Source organism: Chrysochloris asiatica, unplaced genomic scaffold, assembly GCF_000296735.1.
Source record: "Chrysochloris asiatica unplaced genomic scaffold, ChrAsi1.0 scaffold00404, whole genome shotgun sequence".
NCBI lineage: Eukaryota > Metazoa > Chordata > Mammalia > Afrosoricida > Chrysochloridae > Chrysochloris > Chrysochloris asiatica.
The window spans coordinates 447,373-460,253 of record NW_006408922.1 but is presented as its reverse complement, the minus strand read 5'-3'; the positions used below and the strand labels follow the sequence as shown (position 1 = coordinate 460,253).

Here is a 12,881-nt window from a genome sequence, read left to right as displayed (position 1 = left end):
GAGGTTGGCCCAGGATCGAACATTGTTTCGTTCTGCTGTGCATGGAGTCGCTATGAGTCGGTTCCGACTCGATGGCACCTGACAACAACAACAACATGTTGTGCCAGTTGACCTTGGTGTCCCCTGAGTCTATGATCCTGAGCCCCCAGGCCCAGCCAGTAACTTATTTTTTCAAAGTGTTTGGTTATGTCCAGGAAGTTTTCATAATTTTGCCCCTGTGTGCTCCTCCACATTCATGAATATATGAGCAGCAAAAGTAAATATCCATGTACAAATGTCATCTTAAGTTGGGCCTCTTTTTAATGGAAAACTCATGGTGAAGTAAGTGTAGCACACAGACAGAAGAGTACACAGACCATGGGTGAGAGCTTCATGCATTTTCACAAATGAACACACATGAGGAACCAAAAGTCAGGCCAAGAAATAACGTAACAAGTTAGTGTTCCAGAAACATTTAACTTTTTTAACATCTCTAAAATAACTTTGCGTCTTATAAGCACTGCTGGGTCATAATTTAATTGGCAGCACTTTTTTGTTTTTCTTGTTGATACCTAAAACAATAGTGCACCAGTGGTGTCTCAGCTTCAGTGAAATTCAGTAACCACAAACACAGCAACAAAGTAGCAGCTAACATTTATAGATGTTACAACAATCCAGGAGCCTTGGTCTGGCGCTATGGGTTGATGCACCAGACTGCAAAGCCATTTGAACTGCAAGGTCTGTGGTTCAAGCTCACCAGCTGCTCCTCGGAAACCCTATGGGTTGGAACCGACTCGACAGCACTTCACAACAACAATCCAGAAGGAGCTCTGGTAGTATAGTGGTTATGAATCTGGCTGCTAACCTCAGGGTCAGTAGCTCGAAACTACCAACTGCTCCGCAGGAGAAAGATGAAGCTTTCTGCTCCCATAAAGATTTACAGCCTCAGAAACCCTGTACAGGGTCTCTATGAATTGGAACCGACTCCGTGGCATGGCACATAACAACAACAAACAACAATCCAGACACTTTCCAGACACTATTTGCTTTAATTCTCCACATGGCTCCATAGGGTAAACTTTTGTATTTCTATTTTAAAGACTGGGGAAACAGGGGCCCAGAGAAGTCAAGCAACTTGCCCAAGGTCAATTCTTTTACCCTGAGCCTCTGTCTATTCTAGCCTACTCTAGGGTTTCACAGGATGGGTGATACCTTCCTGTCTGAAGGCCGAGAAATGGCTCCAGGGAATTTCAAGGGTGTCTGTGGGGATCTGGTGGGGTTAACTGACACCTGACAGGCCCTTTCTAGATTCAGTGCTCACTATGGGGGCCTGGTTATCTAGGGTGGGAGTGGAGTAGTGAAGTAATTAAAAAACTATAAAGGGAACCTAAAACACCCCCTCCCAATCCTTCTCCAGCTCCAGGGAAATTCCCCTTTCTAAGGTTCTGGGAGAATTCCAGCCGCCCCGGAAGAATTTTTAAGGGGCAAAACCAGCTCACACTCCTGACACCTTGTCTTCAATGTGTCCCTTTTCCCCTACTTCCACCTCACTGGTTCCAAAATTCTTCTACTGGTCTTGGAAGTCTGCCCTTTCTGGAGCCCCCCAAGTCTTTATCTTCCTGTCCCCTCTCTGTTTTCTCTAAACGTAGGACACCCTAGATCTTGAAACTATCAGATCTCAGAAATGGAAAGGGGTAGAGACCTCAATTTTAAGCCTTAATGTGCAAGAGTTTCTAATTATTTCCCTGGGAAAACCTTCAAATACAGGGGCAGGTTTGAGTTACTCTTTTTTGGGAGGTGGCCAGAGGATGGTGTCATGGAAGAGAAGGGAGGAGCCAGTGGCAATAAATGTTTGTGGAAAGAATGAACAGAAGGTAACAGAAATACAGGCTAAATGACTGAGTTAGTAAATGGAGCTATCCTAGTTATTTAGTGCTGCTAGCAAAATAACAACCCAAAACACAGACACACAAGTGGATTGCTTTAACAAAGATAATTTTATTCTCCTACAGTTTAGGAGCTCTGGTAGCGTAGTGGTTACGAATCGGGCTGCGAACCATAAGGTCAGCAGTTCGAAACTACCAGCTGCTCCGCGGGAGAAAGATGAGGCTTTCTACTCCCGTAAGGATTTACACCCTCGGAAACCCTGTACAGGGTCGCTATGGGTCGGAACCGACTCGAAGGCACTTAACAACAACAACAACAATTTAGGAGGCTAGAAGTCCGAATTCAGGAATTCAGTGGCTTTCTCTCTGTGGCCAATCTGGGAGAAGGTTCTTATCTCTTTTCAACATCTGTGGGTCCAGCATGCCTTGGAAATCTCCACGTGTCTTGACTTCAATCTTCCCCTGGGTCAGGGACCCTGGATCCAAAGGATGAGCTCTTCTTCCAGTCCTTCTTTCTTTCATCTACTCCTACAGATTGTATCCTTCCTCATTAATGTAACTGCCTCTAATCTTTGACACATTAACATTATGGAGGTTAGGATTTATCATGTATAAGATTACAAAATAGAGGATGATTACATAAAACTGAAAATCATGGCCTAGCCAGGTTGATGTGTATTTGGGGAGGACCCAATTCAATCCATAACAGAAAGCACACGTATAAAATTAGATAAATAAACAACTGGGACCTTGGGCAAGAGTGACCTCAAACTCCCACATTTGGAATATAAGCAAACTGAGATTTAGAGAGACAAAAAGATAATTACTTTATTTTTGTTTAAAAGATGAGTGAGGAGGATTGAGGAATTTTATTCAAAAAGGGCCCCCCGTCTGGGGGACAGTCAGAGATAACAGCATTGGAAAGGTTGATGGGTAAGAAACAGGGCTTCGGACCTGGACACAGAGAGTGGGGTGCTGCCAAGGGAGCAGGAAAGAGAGTAGGTGCCAGTGGGGAGCAGGGACCTATAAGTAGACTATAGGGAGACATGCTGGAAACTGTAGCTCAATCATCCCACTCATCATCTTCATCCTCATCACCAGCCTGGTCCTCCCCTTCATCTAGAGGAAAGGAAAGAAAGGACTCAGGATGGGCTGGAGGTTTCAAAATCTCTTGGGGAGAGCTTTCTAGGGCTTGAAAGGCCAGAACTCATGGAGCTGGGGTTTGGGGAAATCAGATGCAGGACCTAGATGAGTGAGAGAGTTGCAGTTTGGGACAAGATAGGAATTTGTAGTTGGGATCTGGGTTCCAGTTGGCGTTAAGGCTAGTATGTATTATCATTTAAAATGTGGTTAGTTTGATACTGTCATCTAAAGGACTAACGTTAATCAGTCTGTCACTAAATGGGTGAATTTGAACATTATTGTCAAAGGTGAGATAAATCATAATATTGTCTCATAGTGAGTCAATGTTGCTGTTGTTAAGTGCCTTCGAGCCAGTTCCGACTCCTAATGACCCTATATAGGGTTTCTGAGGAGTGGCTGGTGGGTTTGAACCACTGACCTTGCTGTTAGCAGTCCAGTGCTTATCCTACAGCGCCACACCATTAGGGAATTAATATTAACATTTTGTAGAAAGATTGGGTTTATTATTTTAGTATCATTACCATATAATGAGTTAATGTTAATCTTGTTATGTGGTTAAAGTTAATACTGTGGACACATCTTGGTATTAATATTAGCATTATTGTTAAAGACAGATCTAATTTAATTATATTTCTGCCACATAATTAATTCATGCTAACATTGTCAAGTAACAAGACTCATGCTAACACCTGGGTCCAACGTTAACAGTTATGGTGACTGTTGGTGTTGTTTTTATGCCATCACTTGACCTGGTGTGGTGCTGCAAAGCCTTTTGAACTGTAAGGTCGGCGGTTCAAGCTCACCAGTCGCTCCTTGGAAACCCTATATAGGGTCACTATGGGTCAGATCCGACTCGATGGCACTTAACAACAATAACAACAAGACCCAATAAGCAGGTGCCTGGTCCTGGCAGGATGGGGCCAGAACTGGCCTGCAGAGGACAGCCACAGGCTGGGGACCACTGGCCTCTCACCTGAGGAATGAATGACTCTGCTTCTTTTCTGCATCACGTGCATCAGGGCCCCCACCAGCCCCTCTGAGCTCTTTGGTGGTGGCTGCAGTGCTGAGTTCTCTGGGGTCCCAGGAGTCTGCAAAAAGCAGGGGCATAGCAAAGTTCAGGGTCTGTCAGAGGAGAATTCCTTCCTGCCTCTTCTTCATTACTTCTCCCACACACTCAAATTACCTTCAAGGTTCCAATCCCACCTCATTCAGCCTCCAACCTTCCAACTCTGTCAATGAATCCCAGAATCCAAAACCTGTGGCCCCACTAGTCTCTGCCCCTGACCCCCTAATACCCTGATTTTCAGAGCATACTTCAGAGCCCCAGAACCCCATCCCTCCCTCCTGCCCATCTTTACCTTGTTTAGCTGAATTCCCTGCCGGATTTGATCCAAAAGTGCCCCCCGGCCCCCACCAGGGGCCTGGACCCCACCAGACCCCGCAACAGGAGGGGGTGGGGGAGCAACTGGTCCATCCCCAAAGGCGGGTGGTGGTGGTGGTAGTGGTGGTGGTGGTGGAGCGGGCGGACCCCCACCTCCAGGGGGTGGCGGTGGTGGTGGTCCAGAACGTCCAGTAGCTGGAGGGGGTGGTGGTGGAGGGCCCCCTCTGACTAGGGGTGGGGGTACCCGGAGTGTTGGTGGAGGCGGAGTACTCCCCAAAGGTACAGGGGGCAGTGGACCAGAACGACCCTTGTTACCCCCCATAGTCGGGGGCCGGGGGGGTTGGGTTCCTCCTCGGGATGGGGGCGGTGGTGGTGGAAGTGGCTCTGTTTGGGGAGAATAATTAAAAAGCTGTTATTATTACGGTTTTGTTGGAGTTTTTGTTTTGTTTTTTTCTTTCGAAACTTCAGTTTTGTTCATTTGTAAAATGGGTACCTCAACTAACCAGCTTCCAAATCAAGCGGTTTCTGTGAACACTGAGTGATGTCAGTGTATCTCTTAGATATTAACTGCCAGGGCTAGAGAATAATTAGGTTGGGGGCTTACCTTGGCGTCTCATCTCCTGTCGCACAGCCTCCAGCCCACCCTGGTCCTCAATGAAGTCATAGATAAGTTTAGAGGTCTCAGCATCAGTGAGCTGGGCCTCACTGATTCCTGCCCTGGAGAAGAGGCTCCGGAGATCCGGATCCAGTTTGTTCACCTGTTCAGGAGGAAAGAGGTCAGGGCAGAGGTAGAGGGCTAAGATGAGTAGGGAAGGGGCACAGATTATCATTGGATTCACCCCAGAAAGCAATCTGACAGAGGTGTGGGAAGGGGTAGGGACCAGGGAGTGGGGTCTATAGGAAGGTGGTGGGAATTGATTGAGGTTTAGGAAACTTCTGGGTTACTTACGTCAAATCCATTTTGGGGATCCCACCCCACGTGGCTGACATGTCTAGGGGAAGTGAGGAGACCCCAATGAATCCCTACTGCTCTTCTTTCCCTACCTTCCTAAAGATGCCCTCCTGCCCAGAGGGACTCTGAAGGGCCAGAATTAATGAGTGATTCATGAGTGAATGAATGCGTGAGAGAGCAGGCATTATGAAATTAGAAATGGTTCATAGTCCACCTCTCCCTCTTTCCACCCATTCATTTGCCCACTTTTCTATTCATCTGTATGACTACTGATCTAGCTACACATACATCTATCTCTAGTTCCATATTCCCACACACATATGTTGAGCCATTTGTTCACCAATCTGTCCTCACACCCATTTGTTCATCTACCCTTCAATCTTACCCATGTGCCCATCTTTCCATCCATCTACTCATTTGCCTATCTATTCAACTACACACATTGCTGTCCACTTATCCATTGAACACATTTATCCATACATCTGTCAAGCCATTCATTCATCCACCCACCCATCAGCCTGCCCATCTAAGGCAAGACAAGCAACATGCCTAGGATGCAAAATTTAAAGAGGCACTCACTCTCAAATTCATGAGTTGCACAAACACTTCATGACACTGAGAGTGACTTTTGCACCCTGGACACCTCACTTGCCTTGCACCACCTAGCCATCTACTCATCTACTCCCCCCCCACCCCCCGCCTATCCACCTACCTACCTACTCACCCATCCTTCCATCAACTTATCCAGTCACTGAGCTTTCTGCCATTATTTGCCCACCCAGGGATCTATAGTCCTACTGTGGGGAGATTCTCACTTGAATCCACTAGGTGCACCAATATCAGCCTTGCTGATCTTCTTTTTCCCTGAACGTTTCTTGTCAACCGGGCCAGGTCCTGGTGCTGGGAGCCCACGGTACCGTGAACTTGTGATGTCTGGATTCTGGATGTCTACTGTCACCAGTCCCAGGGACAGCGGGACAGCTGGTGGTCCTATGGGCAAAATAAGGTGACCACTAATCCATTTACTTACCATCCAAAGAAACATAGGGACAAGAAACAGGAAGACGGAAGACTGGGGGTGAAACTTCTGTGTACCTTTGATGGTCATGGGGGAGTGGGTGAGGAGTCCAAGTAAGGTTTATAGAGAAGTGGGTAGGTTCCACAAACCATTCATACCTTCACAGAGTCATTCATTTTTTCATTTAGTTATGATCATTACTTAATTATTGACTCTTTTATTCACTGATTTTTTGACTGATTAATTTAAGTTATTTAGATACCTACTCAATTGTTCATTCAATCATTACTTCTTTTACTGACTGAAATATCATCACTTATTCACTTACTCACTGTTCATTCATTCAGTCAATCATCATCCATCTATCCATTTACCCTTTAACCTATATATTAATACATCCACATATGCATCTATGTTTCTAGCTATACTTTCATATTACAATCTATACTTTCATCTAACTATCAGTTTATCAACCATCAACCCATCTATCCACTCACCCATCCATCAAGACACACAGAGATATGCCCATGTACTCATCCATCCACTCACACATCCATGCACACCTGCTCATCCATCTACCCATTCATTCACTCAGTTATTCATTCATTCATTCTTTCATTCATCCATCCATCATCACCTACCTACCCACTCACCCATCCATTTACCATTTATCTCTGCTCCCACCCAGCTACTCAACCATTTACCACTCTCCCACTAATTCAAAGACACAAGGAAGAATCAATACTCACCCCCTAGGTCTCCACCCGGGTGTGGGGGCAGGGGTGGGAGCCCCCCTCTCCTCTCTGGGAAAATGGAATGGGTAGAGAGTTATCACTACCTTGCCATAGGTTCCTGGCCTTGCCCTTATTACCTCTACTTACACTAAAGGACTCACCCTCATTAGCTGGTGCTGGTGGTGGAAGTAGCTGGCGCCTGTCTGTGGAGAGACAGGTGGATTGGGAACAAGAACCAGGGAAGGGGCTTCTTTAGCTCCCACCCTTACACTTACCTCCCCCAGGGAATCCTCACCTCCACATTGCCTCTGTCTTTTTTGTATCTTCTCCTGCACCAGGGTCCGGAAGACATAGGCCTCCTCCTTATCTGCAAAGTTCAGTCCTGCTTGGCAGTTCTGCACAGACCTTGAAGTCAGCAGCCTTCCAGACCCCCACTCATTTCCCTATCTCCTCCCCACACCCCAACCGAGGTCCCAGGATTGGTTGGTCACTTACATCTCCAGCGAAGGTGTGGAAAAAGGGTGTGGGAGTGGAGTAGATCAGCTGTGAGTACAACTCCTGTTCCCAGAGCATCCGGCCAGCCTGGAGAGGAGCAGGGTGGGGACCACACTGGCATTAAGGCTTGCTTGCCCTGGGCGCAAGACTTTGTTATTCAAACAGGGAGCATGGTGTCCAGATTTGGGACCCCAGAATTTGATTTAAAAATTGTCAACTCAGTATTGGAGAGCTGGGAATCCAGGTGTCAGATGTGGAATTTGGTAGTACAGTATGGGGCCAGATGTGCTGTGAGAGGTTTGGGTTTGGGGTTCAGGGCTCTAGATGTGGACCATGAGGGCCTGCATTGGAACATTTAGAACTACAGTCCTAGGAAACTGAGGGTCATTTATAGATTCAATCCGACCCCACCATAATGGAGGTCATCATTTGGGTTGTTGTTATCAGTGCCAGTTGGTTCTGATTAATAGCAACCCTATGCACAACTTAGGACCCTGCACTATGCTCACAATTGTTGTTATGCTTGAGCCCATTGTTGTTGCTACTGTGCCAGGCCACCTCATTGCCAGGTTTTTTCTTATGCTTTTTTGCTAACCCTCCACTTTACCAAGCATGATGTCTTTCCTGATAATATGTCTGAAGTATGAGAGACAAAGTCTGGCTATCCTGGTTTCTAAGGTGCATTCTGACTGTACATCGAACACAGATTTTTGGACAGGTAGTGTTCTCGTTTTGAGGAGTTGGGGTCAAGATTTGAGGGTCATAAACATATAGACTTTGAAGTTTGGGGTTAAGTTCAGCCAAGGTATGTGCAATTTGGGGTTTGTGGATCAGGGTTATGACTCAAGATTTTGGTCAATATTTGAGGGCCCTGGGTGGGGTCTTGATGTAGTTATGCTGAGCCCATCTTTATTCATTTAGAAGGATGAATTTGGTGTTTTAGCCTGAAAAATTCAGGTGTTAGGGGTTTCTGGAACAGATTTTTACTTAGGAGCTACTTCAGTATTTATATGGGAATTCTGGGGTCACAGATTTGGCATAATTATCATATTCACAAATGAGCAAAGAAAAACCATATGATTATATTGATGGGCACAGAAAATGCCTTTGACAAAAACCAAAATCTATTCTTGATTTTGAAAAGCATAAGAAAAAAAAATACTTCGACCTAATAAAGAATATCTATAAAAAGCACTGCAGAATAATGCTCTGGACTGCAAGGACGGTTTGAACTGCAAAGCCAGTGGTTCAAACCCACCAGCAGCTCCTTACATGAGTTGAACCGACTTGACAGCACTTAACAAAATAGAAAATGTAACATAATATTTCATGGTGAAAAACTGAAAACTTTCCCCCACTAAGATTATAAGACAAGGATGTTCTTTCTCTCTTACCACTAGGGTTTAACTTTTGTACTGAAGGTTCTCGCTGGTGCAACCAGGCAAGAAGGAAGAAAAAAGAAGAGAGAGAGAGAGAGACAGATTTTTGGGTTCAAGACAAAATGAGACATTCAGGTTTGGGGTTTGTAGAACAGATTCATGACATAGGAGCTATGTAAACATCCAAGGTTTAAGAATTTTATGGAGGATGTAAGTCTGGGAGTCATAATTATAACTTTAGAAAAAGTGGTCATTTTTTTAGTTTAGGAGGTGTACTAAATACAGTACAATCTACAAAAGCCAGAACGTGTGTGAGGCAGAAACCTATCAGAGAGGAAAAACTCAAATATTTTCCACTAACAGAGAATGATAGAAAGTGGTAAGATTCACTCTGTCAGAGAAGGAAAACTTGTGAGATCTGGAAAAACAAGCAGTTTTGTAGAAATTTGACTCTCACAGGTTTGATTGTATTTGGGGGTTTAGAGATCTTCATATGGGGGCTCATCATATGGGTCACTCCTTACAGATTTAGAACCAGGGGTTGGGTCTGGATGAAGTATTTGGCTCAAGGGTTTAGGGATTCAGGATTTGGTTGGAAAGTTTGGGGCTATAAACACAGATGGGGCGGGGGTTGCAGGCTGAGAACTTCATTAGGGGTTGGTGGTCACCTGGAGGCTGTAGAGTCGGATGAAGTAGGACTTCTGGGGGTTATCCTTCACGAAACACACAGCCCCACAATGTTCCTTGGTCCAGTGTTCAGCTCCAGGGGGCAGTGCCAGATATAGTTGAACAACTGCAGTGGCCAGTGTCTGGGGAAGAAAAACCAGGGGCCAGTGGAGTCTGGTCAGGAGCCAAACCTGGTCCTCCCTTGCCTGTGGCTGCCCTGGGCCCAAAAGAAGAGCTGCAGACAGAGGAAAAGTGAGTAGAGCTCAAGAACTTCCTGTGATTGGTGAACAGAGGAAAGTGGATTCTAGGAGAGGAGATGATGGTGAAGAAAATAAGGAGTAGGAGATGGGGAAGGAAGAGGAGGAGAGAGAAGGATTGTGAAGATGAGTAAGGAGGAGGGGGGAGGGAGAAGAGGAGAGGAAAGGAGGAAAGGAGGACCAGGAGATCCCCAGCTTACGAAGCATTTCCGTCCAAGCATCTCGAAGAGTCGCTGGTTCTCATGGTCCTGAAGGAGGGTGGAGGGTGTGTTCTGCTGAGTCCCTGGACCTCCACGGCCCCCGGGCCTGCCTCCCACCGGGCCCCCACTCATGGTGCCTCCTGCTCTTGTCCTCACCAACTAGGCTCTTGGTGCAGGGTAAGAAGAGGAACTTCCGTAGTGAGCAAGGGAACAGGAAGTGCAGAAAAACCACAAGGGAAACAAGTCCTCCAGGGGCCCCTCAGTAGGCCTGGCCTCCTCCTCCCAGGGACAGGCTTGGACCCTCCTCTCAGACCAGACTGGCTGGGTCCTCCTCTATTTGACTGTTTGGACCCATTGTACTTTGACCAGCTCAGGTCTTCCTTCTCCTTTTTGACTGTCTGGCACCCTCCTCCCTCTGACTGGCTGGGATCCATCCCTAAGTCGTGCTCACCAGTGTGTTCCTATGATGAAAGTTGAAAGATCAGCAGCATCTCTGCAGGACTCATTGGGGGAAACAGTCCTGGGGCTGGGTGGTCACCTTCCTCCCCCAACACATCCAATTAGCCTGGAGTCAAGGTCAAAGGTCACCAGTCATGAAGGGTTACTATACTAAAACTTGTCCTTTTTACTACAGAAGAAGCACTTATGATCCCAGCACCTAACCTGAAGACCTGGACATTACCAATAAGGCACTCCCCTCTGGCTCACTTGCCCGTCCCTTACCCTGGTCTCCCCATTGCTCCAAAATTACTTTCTGTTTATCATCCTCTGTTTTAGGAAAGGAATTTTATAGTATGTACGAGGGCAAGTCCAAATGTATCCCTATAAAATCATAGAGCTCTTTATTAAATAAAAATATTAAAATGTGAAGCTATTGTTTCTTAACATATTCTCCATCTAGATCTATACACTCTGAAGGTGATGTGTCCAACACTCTAATGCCTCCCCAAAGAATTCTATATTCTTGGATTTACATCACATCAAAACTGCAGTTTGGGCATCTTGAAGGACTCAAATCATGTTTCTTTTTAATGTTCTTTGGATTTGGGGAGCAAAACGAAGTTTTTTGTTCAAGGTTGAATGAGATAAAGCCTCCCAATAAAAGTCTCGTAGGATAGCCCTTACTCCCTTTGAAGAATGAGCAGGTGCAGTGTCATGATGGATAAAAATTCCATGCATGTATGGAATAGACTCAATGGCATTTAACAACAACAATGGACTGAACACCTAGTAGGAATACTTTTTGACTTACCCTCATATAAATGCTTAAACAACATATTGTTTAGCTTTCAATGTTTTTGCACTTAAATAACAAATGTAATCTTCAGAGACCTGTTCTTTTCCACTCAACAATTTTTTTTTGTATCTAATAAACACTTGTGTAGCACTTGTCTGAACTCTTTGCAAATATTGACTAATTTAAATTCTAACAGCCCGTGGTGTGCACACTATTACCATCTCAATTTTACAGAAGGAAGCTGAGGCACACATGGTTAAATGACTTCCCTCTGTCTCCGAAGCAGCAAGGGGTAGAGTCTGGATTGCAAGTCAGACAGGCTGGGTTGAGAGTCCACATTCTTAATCACTGTGCTCTGTGCCCAATCTCTTTCACGTGTGTTCCTAAGATTTATATTGCCTATACCAGCAGTTATTCATTTTCACAGCTGTATAGTTAGTATTCTACTGTATGAAGGTACAGGTTTTCATTGATTTATTATTACCATTCTCCTGCTTGCAGATATTTGCTGATGGAAACTAACCTGCTGTGAGCACTCCGGCTCCAGACATGGGCATGCCTAACTCTCTAGTCTACAGGAGTAGTCAACCTAGGAGGGGTTATAGAGATTGCGTATCTCTAACTTAACAGATGATGCCATACTGTTTCCTTAAGTCAAGGGTGGGGAACTTCCAGCCTGTGGGCCATATCAGGCCTGTGGGCCATATCAGGTGCCGGGGACTTGCCTCGACATAGTTGTGTTGTTCATGAGTGTTTGGTTCACGAGGAGGGGAGATCCAGCGGCAATAGAAATAGCAAAAGAGACACAGAGACGCAAAGAGAGAGACACAGAGACACTCTGAAACCAGAGTGAATGCTGGACTGGCATCAGGCAGATCCTGCATTGCAAACATCTCAGCCACGAAGGCCGTAATATCCTGCATAGTAAACATCTTAGCTAAACAGGCAGTATGGTTGCAAGGCTGGACTGTGCCCCTTGCATGCTGTAACGCACGCCTTGCCAGTCGTAATGCACCTGGATTCGTTCTGCGCCTTCCTTTTATTTAGGGGAGGTACTTTACACAAAGCTAGGAGGGAACTAAGACAAGATACAACTGTCAATCTTATTTTTCCAGACATTCAGGCAACTTTACATCATACTTTGCAGGTTCAAATCTCAACTTGGTTTCTCAAGCAGGTTCAAATGCAACTTGGTTTCTCAAGCTTAATTAACATACCTTTTAGCACCTAGCCTCAAATGGAGGGAGGAAAGGGAGGATCAAGAGGATTCCTATTGTGTCTGCTGCCCAGCCCAGGTTCTTCAGGAAAAGAGGCGCCTGGGTGAATAGGCAGCACCTGGAAACACTTTAGGGAGGGCATTCCTATTGTCCTTGGAACAAACCAGGGAGCCGCCCAATTTACCTTGAATGAATTCTCTGAGGGAAGAACTTTGCCTGTTGGAATTTTACAGTCTTGACTTTTAGGAAAATATTACATTTATCTGTGTATATCAAGGGCTTCCTGTCTGCAATTAATAAAAATAATTTGCTATTAACTGCCAGGCGGCTAGATCTG

The 12,881-nt window shown here is 45.5% G+C and overlaps 1 protein-coding gene across 1 annotated transcript; it reads right to left on the bottom strand.

Moving 5' to 3' along the window:
• Positions 1-2,928: 2,928 nt before the first annotated feature.
• Positions 2,929-10,279, bottom strand: WAS (Wiskott-Aldrich syndrome). The gene is made up of 12 exons (XM_006876653.1): positions 10,091-10,279; positions 9,636-9,776; positions 7,589-7,675; positions 7,389-7,488; positions 7,255-7,296; positions 7,109-7,162; positions 6,157-6,331; positions 5,339-5,381; positions 4,994-5,147; positions 4,367-4,773; positions 3,982-4,096; positions 2,929-2,984 (listed from the first exon to the last, which is right to left on the bottom strand). Exons 1-12 carry the CDS (start codon positions 10,220-10,222, stop codon positions 2,929-2,931), a joined length of 1,506 nt encoding a protein of 501 aa, XP_006876715.1. The 5' UTR covers positions 10,223-10,279.
• Positions 10,280-12,881: the final 2,602 nt, after the last annotated feature.

Bases quoted from the DNA above. Each gene is read 5' to 3' on its own strand.
- WAS (XM_006876653.1), bottom strand. From the start codon at position 10,222: ATGAGTGGGGGCCCGGTGGGAGGCAGGCCCGGGGGCCGTGGAGGTCCA. The intron at 7,163-7,254 runs GTGAGTCCTTTA...CCATTTTCCCAG, and splicing joins ACCAGCACCAGCTAATGAGG to AGAGGAGAGGGGGGCTCCCA. The intron at 4,097-4,366 runs GTAAAGATGGGC...TGCTTTTTGCAG, and splicing joins AGGGAATTCAGCTAAACAAG to ACTCCTGGGACCCCAGAGAA.